The 19,200-nt window shown below is 39.3% G+C and overlaps 1 protein-coding gene across 2 annotated transcripts in view; it reads right to left on the bottom strand.

Moving 5' to 3' along the window:
• The window catches only part of grik2 (glutamate receptor, ionotropic, kainate 2), a 162,735-nt gene that overhangs the window by 88,153 nt on the left and 55,382 nt on the right, over positions 1 to 19,200 (bottom strand). For both annotated transcript variants that reach the window (XM_017708225.2, XM_037536747.1), the window contains exons 4-6: positions 16,416 to 16,597; positions 12,392 to 12,445; positions 9,151 to 9,324 (exon numbers count right to left, since the gene is read on the bottom strand). In XM_017708225.2, the coding sequence (XP_017563714.1) occupies positions 9,151 to 9,324; positions 12,392 to 12,445; positions 16,416 to 16,597 (410 nt within the window). The remainder of the gene's footprint in view (positions 1 to 9,150; positions 9,325 to 12,391; positions 12,446 to 16,415; positions 16,598 to 19,200) is intronic.

Raw genomic sequence — 19,200 nt, 5'->3', positions numbered from 1 at the left:
TGATGGCTCAATTCGGGGAGGTTACTTGACCTCCCACCACAGTGCCCTCCCAACTTACCATTTGATCTCACTCTGGGAGACATAAATGAGTTTTTTAAGTCTTTAAGAGTAGCTTTTCCAATTAAAAAGAACCCCACTCTGTCAGGCATATAAATGGGCATGCTTTTAAATTGTCTGCTCGCTTGCATAGGCAGTCAGGACTTGAATGGAGCCTTTACCAGAGTGCTTAACTAGCAGAACCCACAGTGGCGTGACTAAGACGCAGTGTCAGGAGGACTAATAGCCTTAAACAGTCTATTGCATCTGATGCTTTTCCTCCAACCCACATAATGAAGGGAAAAACGAAGATTCTGCGCATTGGGAAATATGAGCTTCATTTCAAAGTGCATGTTAATGAAATGAAGCACAGTTTAGCTTCTGCGTATTCAGTAATTTGTATTTTGTTCTGAAGTTGTTTCATATCTCTAAGAACAAAGACATTCCTCGAGTTTCTGCCAGTGTGATCTGTAGCAGATTTCTGTCAGTTTCCTTTCTGTTGTTTCAAATGTCATGCTGATAATACAAAAGTGTTGCAATAATGCTGCTCAGTCACATAGTGCAGTGATATGGAAGAGCGATCCTCTTGAGGACACAGTCCCCCTCCGCCATGCGCCTTGTCTGCCCTATTCTCCTGCGGTGTATGTCAGCTGCCTGCGGCATCAGCAAATGGCAGCGGCTGAGCGGGCACCCATCGGGCCAGCCACAGCTGCCTGTGCAGAAAGGGAGCAGCATGGACCTCCTAGCCAGTCAGCAGGGGTAACCGATCTAATAATGTCTCATTATCTACACTATGTCCCATTCTCACTCTCTACACGCTACCATTCTGACAATTAAGTGTCTACATAATGCCTGTTCTCACTATTAAGCAACTGTTTCTTAGAATAAGGACGGGAATGAAAATGTTGACTGGCTGTGAGACAGGATCTGGCACTTTCAAGTCAGTTCTGCCGACGCAAGATGGAGGAAGGACAAAGGGCTGCTTGGTTCTATGGCAAAGACAGGGTGGCAGACGCACACAGTGAACAGATCTGATTGAAGAAGTGCAACAAAACACAGCGGGTCCCTGGAGAGTGAGCATATGAAGCCACACTCCCTCGGGAAGAGGAAAAAGAAAAGAAGGGAGGATATAAGACAGAGCGAGAAAGAGGGAGGCAGGTGGGTGGCGCCATGCGAGATCTGCTCCCAAAATCAACATGATGGCTGCTGTCTGCGGGGTAACTTGTCTCCAGGGACACCTGCCTCGCCAGGTAGCTGTGGGCGAGACTGTAGGGCTGAGAGTCATTAATTGTGTCTCGTGTGTCTGCTTGCTCGCCATGTGACAGCACTCACTTCTTCCATAGCACAATGCCCCAATCAGGAGGAAACAAAATTATAACTGAACACAACCACGCTAAGACACATCTTCCTGTCATTTTCCTCTTTTTTTTAAGTGTATGCCATGTTCCCTGTTGCAAAAATGGAGCAGCCTTAGCATGCTGTGGAACAAAGCTCAAACGTGTCAAAATGCACACTGACCTAAAAAGAGATTGTTAGGCTAAAAAGGTAAGCAAGACTTGTTCATTCTAATGCCTATAATCGACCATGGTCATTAAAGGCAGAGCCAACGCGGAGTCTGGTAACCACTTTCAGCACAATGGAAAGCTGGAGGCTGTTTGATGTAATTGTATTTTGAAAGTGGAGTGGCAGTACCTTGCCATCCACAGCTGCTCGGTTGACATGTTTTGAGAGTGTTGGGTGCAAGTCTACAATGCTGTTGCCATAGGTCAGCCCTATGGTGAAAAATGCTTTGGCCTGAGCAGTGAAGAAGCTGCACTGCCCACGCCAAGCCCTGCTCCTGCCAACTCAGCTCCTGGAATAATGCTTCAGTAACAGCCGTGTCCAAATACCTCCCGCAGCATGTGGGCCGAGTCGGCGCCAAATCCGAAGCGCTGCGTCCAAAACAGACCCCCTCAACCGCACACAGAGGAGCAGGCAAAGGGACATGGCTTAAAGGGGCTTTCGTGTGCGGGGCAACAGCCAGGGTGGGGCTTTCATTACATACCAGAGATCTGGGAAGAGATGGTGCCAAGAAACAGCAGAGAAAACTCCCAGCCAAAAGCGAAATCACATGCTGCTCACACACCCACCCGCTCTGAAGTGTTCTCTGGTCTCCAGCTCTGACACTGGGTGCTACAGATAGTTCAGAGTCCACAGACACATACTAATCTCTGGGCTCAAGAATTTCCTAAGAAAAATGTATGCTAGCAATCCCAGTATGTGCACCCCTCAAATAAACAAAGACTCTGCCCAAAAGCATTGGAAAGGTCTTAGACCTTAGAAAAGGAGGACAGCAAAATCAAATGTAGGGAAGAGTGGGGCACAACTTCACAACACATTTTGTTTTTTGCTCAATGCTTTTAAAATATTTGCACATGATTTATGTGTTATGTATGTTATGTATATGTATATGTATGTATGTATACAATGCTGTGCGAAAGTTTTAGGTATCTGAGGAAATTTTTAAACAATTTACCTCAGCAGTGAGTTTATCACAATATGTATTAGAATAAAGTCACATTCATAATTCAAATAAACATAAAAACAATAAAAAGTAACAAGAATTTCTTGGGTCCATATTTTTACTTGACACCTTCACAGCCGCCACAGAGACTCGTTAATATCATCAATTACATCATGAGCTCAATTTACTGAAGCACTGATTGTTCAAAGCAGGAGTTGCAGTTTAACTACATATAATACTGTAATACTGGGCTTCCTCGAGGAGAGGTTTGAAAATGGTTAAACAAACACACTAACATCCAGAAAATCACTATTTATTATAATAATAAACATTATTAATTCATATTCTATACATTTTGTTTATTCAAATATTAACACTTTTCTCAGCAAATAAACACACACTACACAAAGAAATAGATTTTGAAAATGTGTCTTGGTTGCCCAAGACTCGCACAGTACTGTATATATGTATATATGTGTGTGTATGTGTATCTCTCTCTCTCTCTCCCTCTCTCTCTCTCTGTCTCTCTCTCTCTCTCTCTCTCTCTTTCTCTCTCTCTCTCTCTCTCTCTCTCTCTATATATATATATATATATATATATATATATATGTATGTGTGTGTGTGTGTGTGTGTGTGTGTTTATATGTATATACTTTTACAAAAGTAGCTTGAGAGCAAATATTATAACATACCCTGTAGACAGGATTAATTGTAACAGACAAAGACGGCAGGATGCAGGATACACCCTGGACAGGTTGCCAGTCTCCAGGGAACACAAAAAAAATATCAGAAATGTTTGTATAATATTAAACTTGAGTGTTATCTTTGACAACCAAAGGTTGAAAGAAAAATACAAAATATAAATAGGATAAATTGCGGCTTGACAACTGCTGATCAACACCTATCTGAGAACTGGTGTGGACATGGCTAATGACCTACTTGATTGACAGCTCTCTGTCCAACACTCTTAGCCTATCTTTTAAGTGACAGTAACTGGATGATATGCTATTGGATGCACGGACAAATGTACAAATGGACAGAATAAGCTAGAGCGAAGGAGCTGACAAATATGTGTGCAGATGGACGGACGACCAAGCAAACAGACAGACAAAGCAATGGGTGAACGAACAATGTTTGTGTATGGACAAACAAATGAACGGGTGACTGGCAGCTACAGACAGGTGGTCTAGTGTGCTAGCTTTTGGTTATGAAGGGTTAGCTTTAGCTCGCCAAGTTTCTCTGGCTAGTATTGAGTATCGAGAGTGATTGGTCAGTGGAATGCTTACAGAAGAGTTACTCAAGATTAGGACCGCTCAGTTTAGATTGAGAGGAGAGAAATATTGTGAAATACATTGGTCATTTGTTGTTCATTGGAACATTATTCATAGGGTCTACTTAGTACATGTTTACTGTTTGCCTGCAAGAACTAGATTCATCTAATTAGAAAGAAAACAGATACATTTTATCCTGCTTTAGTTTGTGTCTTATTCTCCACTAATGATAGAAGCCACTAAACACTACATGATGGTTGGAACTTATGGTTGAATGAAAATCCTTTTAAAAGGTTCTTTACAATTGTACATCCCATTTACAAAAATAGTTCTTTGATGAGCCATCCTTCGAAAGGTTATTGAAAATTATATGAAAATTATATGAAACTGGTTATTCTATGGGATCAAAGAACCCTTTTTTGGGACTTTTTGAGACTGTAGAAGCTTTAAGATGTGTGCATGTTTTGTCAGTCTTCACAAGCATGTCTGCTAGATGAGTAAATGTAAATGTTAATATGATATGCAGTGACTGAAGCAGATAAAGTGAGCGTCTGTTTTTGTATTGACAGTTTTACCAATACTAAAGAAAGATAGCGAGGCCGAGTTTGGTTCAGCAGATCATGTGTTGGTTTAAGCTTAAAGAACAGCTCGAGCTGGATGCGCTGAGGGTCACTGCTTGCCCTGCAGCTCGCTGCCTGCTCCCCACCAAGCACTGCCATTCAGGGAGTTCTCCTGTGAGACACAGTGACAGACAGGTCCATCAACACAAGGCACTGAGCCGAGGGCTATAGAGACTGGAAGGCAGTTCTATATCTGTCTCTCAATCTAACAGCATTTCTCTCTCTCTCTCTCTCTCTCTCTCTCTCTCTCTCTCCCCTCTCACTGTCTCACTGTCTCTACATATGCAGCCACCCACTGCGTACCCCGGAAAAGTGAAAAGAATGCAGTCTTCTCTCCAGATTTTCTCCATGTTCACTGCACAAACGAAGGAGATAATTATGCATGGAAAAACTGAAAACACACAGAAAAAAGATGGGAAACCTTGTTTGGCCCATAATAATGTAGCATCATTAACACAGGTCAATATTCCATTGACCCTGACCATTAGGTAAAAAACAAACAAATAATTAAATAAATATAATACATAAACAAGACCGCTTTCTCTCTCATTTTTTTCCCTCTACTAACAGAGATTCTCCACAAGGAGCTGGGACTCCAGCCCCAACTGAGTGTTTTCTGAATCCACTAAAAAATTTGCTCTCTCAAAGTAAATCAGACAGAAGCTAAAGCAATTAGTAAGGAGAGAAATTATGCTAATGAGCCTGAGGAGCTTGTTAGGTCATTTTCATTATGCATGTTAAGCCTCGACTTGGGGCAGAGTTTCTCCAAAGGAAGATTAATTATTGCACAAAGAAAAGGTGCAGAATTAGATTTCATAAGCCAATGCACGCAAACAACTGTTAGTAACAGCCTTATCAAGGAACAGAAATCATTAGATTAAATGGTAAAGTCCCTCTGTCTTAAAAACAAAAATGAACATATTGCAGAATGTGAGATAATCTAGACATGGACAGAGATATTAACCTCAATTGCTTTCTCTGGGTGGGAATAGGGGCTTAGTTGCTCTCTCTTGTCAATTAAGACAATTTTAGTGAACTGAATCACATTTAATTTGCCTCCTAAGTTTTTGTGAGCAGCAACTCGCAAACATGTTAGACTTGTAAAGACATGTTAGACTTCATGCTGGGTTGTAAGTTAGGACTGGCTAAAAATAATGAATAAGTGCTGATTTAAGTCAACTGATGAATCAGCTTAGATGCTAGGAAAAATCTGTTGTGATTTGAAGTATATCTATTTTTGTAGATGAACAATGGCATATTATTCTGGGATGTCCTATCACTTTTAATGTGTACCACATTTAACAACTGAAGTAAATCTGAAGTATTTTATTAGGCACAATAGAAAAAAACAACTGACCAATACATAGACAAATACTAATGTTTCTCTCTAACCTTAACAAGATGAAGGTAAGTGCATCTAAGCACAGAGTAGCCTCAGCAAAAATAGTAAGACAGTTAGAGGCTGTTTTACGATTGAATTTCTCACGCCATCTGCCTCTTGTGCATCTCTTACATGCAAACTTTCATCTGTGAGCATCAGAGCATCCCGTAGAGTATTCTGCTCCATGGCCACTGCGCATGGGACAGTCCTCATGCTAGGCTAATGGCTATGACACTGACACAAAGAAGCTTTAAAAAAAAAAAAGAAAACATGTCCAAGCTCAGATAAGCAAGCCGAAGGCAACGGTGATAAGAAAATGCTCCCTATAAGTAAAGGAGAAAAAAACCCCGAGAGGAAGCAAGACTCAAAAGGACATCCCTTCCTCCTCTGGTTGACCACCAGACTACATTTAATATCTGCTCCTTCAAGAAATACAAACTAGACTTACCTCTAACTGCAACTCACTATGCGGATGGTGAGGGTATTGACAAGTTTTACGCTGTATGTTCATTGTGTTATCTATGTTTATTTGTGGCATATTGGTGTAACAGTAATGATGACAAAATTAAAACCATAAGAATAAACCGGTTTAGCAGATGAACTGGTACACTGCCCACTACTACTACATACATATGACATAGCCCAGATGACTCCCAATAAAAATAAAGCATTCAGCATGCTCATGAGTCACTGGCTGTGCCCCATGAAAAAATCCACCTGGTTTCATTTACATTTTAACCTTAAAAGACGGTTAAAATTGCATCCTCAAATTTGCATACACTCTGACCAGACACTAGCTTTTTTAAAATTTGTGAATTCATTTTAAGATCAAATTCAACTACATAAAACTGTTGAATAAGGCCAATAAGAGGGACAGACTCAACCAAATCTCCTTCAAATTTCATGCAGCACAAGAATACCAGCTTCATCTCTCCAGTCTCATCTTTCCTCAAGCTACATACTCATACTGCACAGAGGCCCTTTTACAGCAGCCTTCCAAAGTGGCACTCTGCTTTTTTAAATAAACAGTGGTGAGGAAAAAGAATCCATCTCAAAATCCCTGACTCTTTGTTTTCTTCAAGGAGTGATTTGTCATGATCTGTGGTCCATGAGTTACTCTGCAGCAGGCCAGTACTTAGGCATACAGCACCATAAATTCTGTGAACAAATGAAGCTGTTAATCAAACGTTTACGGAACCTTTCACCATGTCAATATGCATTAGCTACTGACTGATTGCCATTTGTCTAATTAATCAATCCCCACCTTCAAACACACATGCCATTATTTCCTGATGAGCTGTCACATTGCAACCGTTAAGAAGTAAATCTACAGGCATTTTGATTTAAATAGAAGATTTGGGACTGCATTGTTAACACTGTTACTGTAGGAAAAAAAAGAGAGACTTGAAGGAGAAATGTAGCCTTAAGTAATTTGCCTCTTTTTTATAGACAAGTAAAGATTGATTACTCTATAAGAGTTACTGTGTGTATGTTTGTTGACATGGCTGAGTCAGCTAATCCATAGACTTTCAACTTATAATTGACATTTGTTTAAAAATGTCATGAGAAAGTTCACCTTATTACAACCCCTGATGTGTCTTCATCTCAGCATGCCTCTGATTTGGTACACTCTTGAAAAACGCTTCCTAAATGGTCTTTGGCTTGGATTTATGGTTGTAGGAAAAATCTTTAATTGGTATTGAACCTCTGTATTATGTGGAGGCTCTTTAAACTTTAAAACATTCTTCACACTTGTACATCTCATTTGTGTGTGCTCTGCAGAATCTCATTGGATGTCTATTTTGCAGAAGCTTAAGAATCTAGAACAAAATTAGATTTTGTCAAATACAAGATTTTAAAACTTTATGTGTATTTTCTGCAGTTTCTGGAACATGATTCATTATTTGTTAGAAGGTTGAGTTTAATATGTTTTGTGTTTTCTATTTTCAGAAATAAGTGAGGCAAAAACTGTTTAGCAGGCTAGACTATCCCTTTTCTTTCACTTTCACAGACAAAGAAGAAAGTTTATCAAGTTAACAAAGAGCTTCAGGTGAAAGTTACAGGTTTATAAGGTTTAAGTTTAAATATGACTAATAAAGGTACTTGTAAATGTCTACAGGTGTTGAAAGGTCCATAAATACAATAACAGATAGTTTTATATATATCAAACTGATCTCAAATTATCTCAGTTTTGGATTTTCATAACTTCATTGCTGATTGAAATGTTTTCCAATACACAATATGTTTGTGCCACCACACATTTATCAAAAAAGTTGTTTAATGAACCATTTATCCAAAGGTCCTTCATGGGGCTAAAACTGGTTCTCCTTTGACATCTTTCCAAAGAACCCGTTTGGTGCCTTTATTTTAACAAGCGTATATCTCCTTGTCTCTGTATCTGGAATCCATTCTGTTTCCACACCAAGCTCCCAATCAAAGAGCTATTTTTCTACCCCCTGCATGCAGACATCCTCCATAAGGGTCAGGGACAGGTCAACTACTGCTTCCCTACTCCAAAAGAGAAGGTCACAAGTGCAGTCCAGAGACATGTCGTTGTTTTATAACCTATAACAGTCATGTTGGCAGATTTCCTAACACTAGTGGGCTCTATTGCCAAGCCTCTTCCTCTGTTTCGCTTCTCTCTGTGTCTCTGGTGAGTTCACAGTTTGGCGCTGTTCCCAGATCAGAGAGGCAGCGTTGAGAGAGAGCTGTGGAGAAGTCATTACTGCCAGCATGCTGATATCAGACAGCGTTTAGATCATTGAGGCAGATGCCCTGCTTATCACACAAGGTTCAGAACACAGCACACCCCCGGAGGTTGTGGGTTCGGGTCCTGAGGGAAAGACTGCGTTTTGTGCAGAAAGAGTGCGGCGTGCGTGCTGCATCAGATGCCTTTGCATCAATTATACAATAAAGACTGCGATTTCCTTCATTGATTTTCCTTAATAAGTGACAATATGTATTGAAATAGACAATCCCGAAACAACTGCTGCATTCATTTTGAGACAGGAAAACAGAAAATACAACCTTAACCCTTTTATGCCTCATCAAAAAGCATGTATGTATGCTGTTTCTAATGTGATTCCTCTATGCTGCTGGTGCAAAAAGCATACATTTTTATTTTTTTAGTGTCACAAACTACTATTGTGGAGAAGCAAACATAAGCACACAGAAAGTTTCAGTTCCATATGCTGATACAGTTTATCGATGAGGATAGACATATACTGCAACTATGATGGCAGATTTTACTGAGCTAAAAGACACATTGCCAAGTTTCTCGATGCATCATAGCAAAATTAGGCAAGATTTTAGGGTACACTAAAAACAGTAATGACTTACCGTCATAAATCCATCTAATAAGCCAGAGTCAGGTTTGGGGGGTGCTTGCAGGCGTTCCATGGACCACTTTTCAATGATGGACGACACCTGGCTATTCTCTGTGTTTAGGATGCGGAATCCTGACATATTTACCCCGCTGTAGCGGTATGGCTCCACATCCAGTGCAAAGAGGTCCTGAAAGAAAAAAGGAGAAAAACAAAACTTCATCTTAGTGCCATTCAGGGACTTCATAAACATATTATGTTAGAAATAAGACGAAGCTATATAGAAATTATTTTGCACTGTGACATTGTTATGTAATGCTCTGTATAATATAAAGATCTCTCTTCTTGTCTTCTTACACACACACACACACACACACACACGCTCACAGTCTGAGTGCAGTTAGGAGAAAGAAATCTGGCAGAAAATGGAGGCCATATGTAGCCTCTCAGTGGCACGGTTGTTCACTCTGTTGGGTGAATTAAGCTCACAGTGCTGAGTTTTCTATCTGCCAGGCTGTCTATTGGCAAAACTAATTATTAGAACTTCAGACATCTTTAATTCTTCTTCTTCTTTCTCTCTCTTAAATGAGCTTCTCCATACGCATCTGAGAAATATCTTTCGGCTAGCATGCACGGCATTGAAAATGAAATAAAATATGCTATTTCTCAGCAGGTAAATGTACTGTACTTTCTTTCCTGAGGATACATATCATAATCAGTGCAAAGTTGAGGAGCAGAATCGAGGGCTTAGAGGTTTTTAATTCGCTGGAAAACGGGCAGTGGAGGGAAAAGGAGGGGTGTAGGCTACTCACTGATGTATCTGAGATATGGACTTAATAAAAATGTAATTTTAATAATGTCTAAGTCCTGAAAATGTGAAGGAGTGGGAGAAGGAGAGAGAGAGAGAGAGAGAGAGAGAGAGAGGGAGAGAGAGAGAGAGAGAGAGAGAGAGGGGAGGGGAGGGGAGGGATAATAATAAGAGAGTAGAAGGGGAGCAAAAGAGCACTTGTCAAAATCTCAGCAAGGGAAGAACCCTCTGAACTAGGCCAAGGGCCATGTCAGTTATACAAGCACTGAGTGTCAGCACAGCTCTCTCTAATCTCTCTCTCTGCTCATCTGTCTTCTAGTGTTCTCATCAGTGGTGTCAGTCATTCATCAGTTATATTCAAATCATGTTTTTAGAAGAACAATAAACTATTATTCACTTTGTTTTTGCTAACTGTAAATGTCAACAGATATTAAGACAGATGCAACTGTAGAACTACTTCAAAGTACATCATCAGGAAATGTTACACAGATGTATGCAGGTAATAACTATAATGTTTGGTTTGATTGTTCTGACTGCGGCTTTCATGTCTGATTTTCATGCATTTTTACTATATCGCCATTTCTTGTTTTAGATGTATTTGATTGTTTTTGGCATTTAGTTTTGACATTCATACATTTTCTTTATCTTGTCTAATTGTTGTATTTCATTTATTGCATTATTTAATATTTATTTTATACATATTTAAAGCCCCTGTAATATACTTGCTGAGTAATTTGCAAACAGTCAGTATACTACTACTAATATCACTACTACAGCTACTACACTAACGCAAATAGTAATTCATATACCGTACATTTATTGCAAACTAATATGATCTTAAAGCCAATTTTCAGTATTCCTCAAATATTAATTATTTGTCAGTAAATCTTTAAAAAAAATGAAAAATGCTGTTTGCATTAGTATTCAAATTAGTACTTCAGACCAGTACTTCACCTTTTGCTGCAGTAACAGCTTTAAATGTGTTGGAGTAAATTTCTATCGGGTTTGCACATTATTTGAAAGATATTTTCACCCATTCCTTGAGATGGATTTGCTTCAGGTTGTTCAGGTGGGTTAGATGATGCTTGTTGAATGCAATTTCCAAATAGTGCCACAGATTCCTGATTTAATTAAAATCTAGACTTTGACTTTACTAATGTACAACATTCGGCTTTTTGTTGCTCTGCCATTGGTGCTTGGGATCATTATTCTACTGAAAGTTTAAGTTTCTCTCAAGCTTTACTTTTTCAGCAGACTAAAGAAGGTGGTCTTGTAGTACATGCCTGTGTTCATCCTTCAGTTGCCCAGTCAACGGTAAGGAAAAGCATCTGTACAACATGATGCTGTCACCCCCATACTTCACTGTTGGAATGGTGTTTATTGAGGAATGAGCAGTGTTATGTTTTTGCCATACACAGCATTTTTGAGTTTCATCTGACCACAAAACATTATCTAACCTACTATCAGTTGTATGAAGAGCTCTTGATATCATTGACTGGGGCACTTGCACTGAACTCTGTAGCTCCTTCTGAGTAACTGTTGGCCTTTTTGTGGCTCCCCTTACAAGCCCCTTTTTTTTGCTCGAGTTTTGAGGGACGGTTTGTCTTGGCAGTGCCTGGGTGGTTTTATGCAGCTTTCATTTTCACACAATTGATCCAGCAGTGCTCACTGAGATATCACTGAGATTTACAGGTAGAGGCCAATTGTAAGCTAGTCAGGTCCTTGTTAGGGCAGTATCTTTGATCGTTGTAAAAGATCTTCCATAGCACAGGGCTTGAATACTTATGCTAACAGCATTTTTCACTTAGTAATTTTTGTCACAGCATGTTTTCGTAAATGAAACCAATATCACTATAAATTAATTCAGTCACAGTCACATAAAAATATGACACAGTACAAAATATTAAAGTGTAATTTGTAATCCACATGAATCTGATGACTTTTAACAGGGTTGAAAACTTTTGCAAGACTTTGTACACACATTCATATACACACAGGCCATCTGCACTGTAATATAAACTATTAAATAATCTTTTTGTTCTTGACTTAACAGATTATTATAACTTGCTAGTTGCTGTGGTGCAAAAGCCTTGTATCATCATTAAAAAAATTGTAACTATTCAGGAGAAGGAAACAACATTCTTAGTTTTTTATGAAAATTAGTATAACAAGATTTATTCCCAAGTAATTTTGGACCAGTTTTACTGATCCACTTGTCTTGAACTTCTGCGCAGTGCAAAGGGCAACTGGAGCTTTCAAATTATTATGACAGCACTGTAAAACAGTCACCAGGGCAGAACATTTACATCAAATGCTTTATGTATAATACCACTTTTGTTCATGCAAACTGGAAATGTTCTTTGCATTGTTACAAATATTAAGTAGAGTGTAACAAATGACGCTTATTCTTATATTTATGCTTATGCCAATGAGAAAAATTGCTTCTTACCAGTGTGGTAAAAATGTAGTGGTAATACTCTGTCATCATTCCCATGGCTAAAGCCTGAGAGAGAGGGAGAGATATTTAAAGACATATAATTAAAATAAAAAGAAACAAAAACATTAACAGAAATCTGAAACAGATTTTCTACCACTGAGAGAGAAAGACAAAGAGGAAATAACAGTTCTTCCGTTATATTTTGGAGCATAAACCAGGACAGAATCACTCCAGAAGCCTTTAGTGTGCTGTTTCATCAAACTTTTGGAGAAATTTCCTCTCTCTCAGCTGTTCACAGTTTTCAACTATGTCATTTAAGGACGCCCTGTTGTCATCTTGTTAGGTGAGCTCTAACTCTAACTGTGCTGTAACAATGCTCAACATTGCAATTACAACCCTGCACATGGATGAAGACCAAGCAAAATACACTAGAATGACATGAAAAGAGATGTAGACAGTTTAGATGCAGTTTCCAGAAATGTTACAAAAGCTAATAAAAGTCGCTACCAAAACTGCTCTTAAATAATAAACTCATATAAATATGAATCTGAAGTTAGCTTCTCACTCACCAGCTTCTTATTTCAATTTTCTGTTCCACTTTAATTGGTGCTGCAGTTACATTAAGGTGTCTTAAACATATAACACATTTCAAACAAGGAGCTGGCGAAATTACCAAAGCTAGCAACATCAAAAGCTAAGGCTGCACACTTCCGGAGTAGCGCTCCTGGGACGCATGAGGTATGAGTGTTGATTTCCCATTTACAGCTGGAGGCTAGGGGCACTGAGTAATCTAACAACAGAGCAGATGGGATTTGATTTGGCTCTTCCACCGTATGTCTCCATAACGATAACGAGCTCTCAGGTTTACTCTCTAACCCAAACCTGTATTCTGCTCGCATCCCTCACAGACAGATAGATGGCTCAATCCATAACGCTAATTAGTTTGTGGGCCAAGCTGTTGTGTTGTGGAACGATACAGCGACGATTGTCTAGCTCAAGTGTCTATCTGTTTCAGTCTTTCACTCCATCAGTGTGCCTCTCGGGGCCACATGAAAAATTCAGGAGGCTACGCTCGGAAAGAGCATCTGGCTGGACCGGCCATGTCGACCACACAAGTGAGCTAGTGCTGCCCTCCTGCTCTCGTATCACCACAAATAGAAATGTAGTGGTGTGCTCACTGCTGCTGCTGCTGCTGCAGAAGTAGATGTGATGCTGGCCTGTGTCAGTGTGCAGAGAGCACCGGCATCAGCTGGTCTGGCTCCATGCCACACGGTGCAAGCCAGCGCTCACAGCCGAGCAGGTGAGTGTTAGTGCTACAGGGGCTAGGGTGTGCTGAGCTCTGAACTGATTATGAATCACAGATTATTATTGTAGCAAGGGAGAGGGCGATTAGAATGGCTTGAGGTCAGGGCAGTAATTGCAGCTGGTGTTAGGTGGCTAAGTGTCCAGGTGGACTGGAAAGCCTCCAGGAGGCATTTTCAGCCCGGCGGAGGAAAAACATTTTCACAGTGATCAGAAAGCAACACTCAAAGCAGAGGCACACCATCTAGTATCTGCTTGGTGTGAATTTGACTTACAATAGCACTCTCAGCCATAGAATTTCAGATTTACCCAACATTCACCCCTGGCCTGAACTCTGGCATGAGCAGCACATTTTTTGCTGCCCCTTTCACATTACACCACCAATATTCACAACACTTTCCTCACTGCACAACTTGATATTCTTGAAAAGAAAAAAAAACATCTAAGGCTGTAAAGTGATTTTAAGATTTGTGCTACTGACATCGCATCAGACTGCACTCAAAAAAAAATAACACTGGTTCTTGACTTGATCTTGGCTTTAGTAAAAACACTTATAGAACATTTACATAATTTAACATTATATGGAGAGTCTACAAGCCTAAATGCATGCATAAATGCATTGAGTTGCGGCCATGTGATTGGCTGATTAACTATTTGTGTTAACAAGCAGTTGAACAGGTGTACCTAATAAAGTGGCCCGGTGAGTGTGTGTGTGTGTGTGTGTGTGTATATATATATATATATATATATATATATATATATATATATATATACACAGTCTACAGCAGTTTACCTCTGCCAGTTCTTTTTGATGTTACAAGGAGTGTTTCAGTCGCGACAGATTTTTGAATGAGGCACAATATAAGGCAATTAGATTGTATGCTATTTACATGCATCACTCTTAAATGCATAGTAACCAAAAAGTTTGAAAATGGTTGTAATAAAGTAAATTACAGCTGTTTCTGGTGCATAAAATCACATGAATATCATAAGTGGTCCGTTAGAGATAAATAAATAAATAAATAAATAAATAAATAAATACATACATACATACATACATACATACATACATAAATTAATTGGACATGGGCCCTTATAACTTTTCTTCATACTGTGTTCATACTCTCTTCATATATTTACAATTTTTTTTCTATACAGAACAGTCCACTGAAAAGTCCTGGTGATCCCACACTACGCACTTTACTGTACATTTTCTCATCTAGCACACCTGATTCAACTGGTGTTCTCCTTGTGGACTGGGTCAGGTGTAGAGTGGAGAAAACACCAACATGTGTAGAACATGAGGTCACCTCGACTGAGATTGGGAACCCTTGTTCTTTAGGTAACCAAAAGTGGTTCTTCTTTGACCGAGGTCTTCAAATCTGGACCTTGAATCCAATTTTTAGGCCTGGACTTTGCAGTCACTGCCTTGTAGGTGCATCTGACAGTAGGTGGTCAATCCATTACATCAGCAGGTCAGTTCATGCAAGGGAATTGGAATTAGATTCAAGATCCAGATATAAAAATGTCATCACGTAATTTTTGTTTATATTTGACACCTTTATTTATATGAGCCATTTTTTTATCTAAAATTGTACTGAAAACAATACATTTAGTGCAGTGTTTAGTTATATACACCACAGTGCATTACAACCAAGATTTTTAAAAAATCAATATTCTAAAATTAAAAAAACTGAAATATCAGTTGACCAGAAATATGTAACCGTTTAACCTTGATCATCATTATGTACAATATATCACCTAATAGTTTGAGCACCTCTCTGTGTGAGCCATATGGCTGTGGAATAATAATTCAGGTGTCTAAGCATATTTGAAAGTCGCTTGTGAAGAAGAAAAGAATTACAGAACTCATATCCTGCTTAAAATCCCAAATATGGCTCACTTACTGAAGACACTGTTTAGCTATACCTACAACCAACTATACCATGTGCCATCTTTGGACAGGCTCCCAGAAAATACAACTGGTCGAATTCTCATTTGAAAGGTTGGATGGCAGGGTTTCTCTGTGTGTGCTGCCAGTTTGGTGCTTGCTTAGTGGACACAGCAGAGTAAAACCCTTAACAGTGTCCTCCAAGCATGCTGAGAACAATGCTGTACGACTAGCAGTCCATATCCCTCAGAGGAGGAGCATCTCAGGGCCTCAGGACTTGCTGACTTTCACATTGGTGGTCAGGGTATATGAAAGGAGAAGAACTCATAATAGGAACTTTGTAGTCCGAAATTAAAAATAAAATCAAAAATAGAAAAAGTAATTGGCAGGGAATGTTTTAGGGGAAGCCAGTATACTACCTCATTATTTTTCATTAGAGAAACATATATTACCGACCATTGATGACGAGTACCCTTGACCTTCATTACCAATCCAGCAGTCTGAAATTGATTAAAAGCATTGAAGTCAAAGTGAATCATGGTATCTTTAATATTTAATCTTGCTGTGAGCCAGAGAAACATGAACACTGTCTGATGAGAAAGACTTGCTGTTAACTCTCTCCTTTGCATTGCTGAAACAAAAACCTTAGAACAATAAAGCGGTTTATGCATGGAAGCACATACACAAACCATAACATAAAATATGGTCTTGTGAGACAGAAGTGGAAATCTGCATAATGATAAATTCCTAAATTTATGAATAGCATAAAAAGAAAAGGAATATTTTATAATATATTCATATTGATAACAAAATGTGTTTTTTTTTTGTATTGTTGTATCTCACCTGTTTGAGAATGCCAGCAGCCATCTCATGGCCACAGTCAAAGATCACATGGAACTCTTTTCCTCTCTTCATCTCCTTAAGAAGCGGCTTGGCATCTTTTGTCTCCGCGGGCAGCTGTCGGATTTTTAATCGGATATTGTAACGAGAGGGCGCCTTAATGAGCTCCTGTAACCGAATCAGACCTGAGAGACAGAGAGAGAGAGAGAGAGAGAGAGAGAGAGAGAAATAGATCATTAGTAACAGAATTACAAACACAATCAAAGTTTGAGAGTGAGAGCTGAGATGGTAAATACATAACAGAAATAGGCACAGTCTTCACAAAAATATAAAGTATTATTTAGAGATGGCTGCAGTGCAAATTCTATTTCAATACACACATTACAAATATGTATCTAGGATAATTGAAGTTATACCCTGCATTCATTTGATTCCCTTGGCTTTAATTAGAAGGAGATAAGGAAGCCCTATGAATAGATGTGTAATGTCAGTCTAATTTTAATGAAATCTATTCCTCTCTGAACTTATACTGTCACTGTATATTCATTCTCTCTCTCTCTCTCTCTCTCTCTCTCTCTCTCTCTCTCTCTCTCTCTCTCTCTCTCTCTTTGTCCTCCGTCTGCTCAATGCTTTCTCAGTCAGCTCTTACACTGCAGAACCCTCCTGTCAATCAAGTGTCACTCCTAAGTGCAGTGGAAATACGTAGAGAATTCCAAAGTACAAGAACGTCATAAAGCTTTCTGAGTCGTTCTCAGCATGCTGCCTTGTTATCAGCAGAACAACTGGTGATGGCTGGATTGCCCTAAGAATGCTGTCACACTTGCTTACTTCACATCATGAGGCGTTTTATTTCATTATATTGTGAGGCATCTTACCAGCATCAGTGTGTGAGCCCAATAGGCTTAGGCAAGGCTTCTGGGGGAGTTCAAGACTTGATAACTATGAAGGTCATGCGACACAGTAGAATAAGTGTGATATTATACACACCCTCTCCCTACAGCTAGATATACAGCAAGTGATTCAGCAACATTGCTGTACTGTTGCAGTGTTTTCTCCTTATATACAGCCTACATTTAGCCTTTGGGAGAAGACACATTTATAGCCACTCCTTTTCTCCACTACTAACACAACAATTTTGAAATGAGCTCTTCTTCAACATCACCTTGTCTCCAGCTGATGATGGTAACCCCCACAGCGGTACCCTGCTGCAAGCTGATGACGGGACATTAAGCACAGCAGACACGTGGATATTCAGTAACAGTTCAGCTGATGATTAGACTCCTTGTGTACACTTAAAGGTAGCATACACTCTTCAAGAGCCCATATAATGGAAAAACAATTGTTTCTTGCTTTTGTGAAGGAAAAGTGTTTCATGTGGTTCCCATTCTGAATCTGAATCAGAACTGAGGTAATTGACATACATAATTTGAAGGCACAGCAACAAAAACAGCCTGTTTAAATAATAATAAGAGATTGTAAAATAGTGAGGATATAGGACACTGGCTGAAAGAGTGCACATTACATCACAGTGCATGCTGGGGTCACAGTGGTGCAGTGCATTGCAAAACGGACTAATATTGAAAAACTTTTGTGGGCCAGATAGGATTGTGCCATAGGCCTCATGTGTCCCTCAGGCCTTGTGTTGGACACATGGATCATAGAAGAACCACTTAAGGTTCCCTAAAGAATCTGCCAAAGAATGGTTAATTAAAGAACTATTTTTGTAAATAATATTTTCTATGTGAGCATAAAGAACATAAAAGAGCATAAATGTTTTAAGAACATCTCCAAAATATAAAGGTTCAGTATTAGTTATAGGACTTTTCAATAGATCATAAAAAGTACCTCTACATTTCAAAGTGCCCTCCTATTTCAATCATTTAATACCTGTGTGCTCCTTGTACACTTCTTTTGGGAGTAAATACAAAAGGTATGTTCAGTCAGACAATTGCTCATCCAGAGTTTCTTCTGAAATCAAGACTATTAATATGGAGTTTCTCCCCCTTTGTTGTAGTAACAGCTTCAAATCTTCTAGGAAGACTTTACGCTAGATGTTGGAACATTTGATTAGACTCCACCACAAGAACATTAGAGAGGTCAGGTACAGATGTTGGATGTTCTGGATCACAAACGCCACTCCAAGTTGTAGATATGGGATGGCACTCCATGTCTTCAGAGAACACAGTTGCACGGTTTGCAGCCTGGGCATGATGACCTTAGACTAATTTGACAATGCTTTTCTGTTGAGAATATACAAGCTGTGAAACTGATTGCCTGTGTTAGCAGAGGGTGCACCTTAAAGTGGCTGAATCCACTAATTAACAAGGGTGTCTACAAGCTGTTGGATATACAGTGTATTTACCTATTCATTTTTCATGAATATGAGCAAAATGTCTACAGTATATGTATTCTTATGATTTCTTGTCTCTTGGACATTACTTTCTGTAGGTCCTAATATAGGTCAGTCCTATATTAATCTAATACTAAAAACCACAGTATAGGCCTAATTCTCTTACTCTGCTTTTGTGTCCAATTTTTGATTTATACTGTGTAGGATAGACAGTGTCATACCCACTAAGACAGCAGAGATCAGAGCTCTGCTGTTAGTCAGCAAATGACTCCACCTGCTCCTGTTCTCTTACATCATTGGTTCCTGTTTGCCTGTTCATCTTTGCCTTTTGTGCTGCCATTCTGTCATGGCTGCTCAACCCCTCTGCCCTCGCTCTGTAGCACCAGGCAGGGGCATGCCCACAGAAAAAACATGGCAGGAGCAGAGAAGAAAAAGAGC

Source organism: Pygocentrus nattereri, chromosome 3 (genome assembly GCF_015220715.1).
Source record: "Pygocentrus nattereri isolate fPygNat1 chromosome 3, fPygNat1.pri, whole genome shotgun sequence".
In the NCBI taxonomy this organism is placed as follows: domain Eukaryota; kingdom Metazoa; phylum Chordata; class Actinopteri; order Characiformes; family Serrasalmidae; genus Pygocentrus; species Pygocentrus nattereri.
Note: the sequence above shows the minus strand (reverse complement) of the source record. Positions and strands in the feature narration are given on the sequence as shown.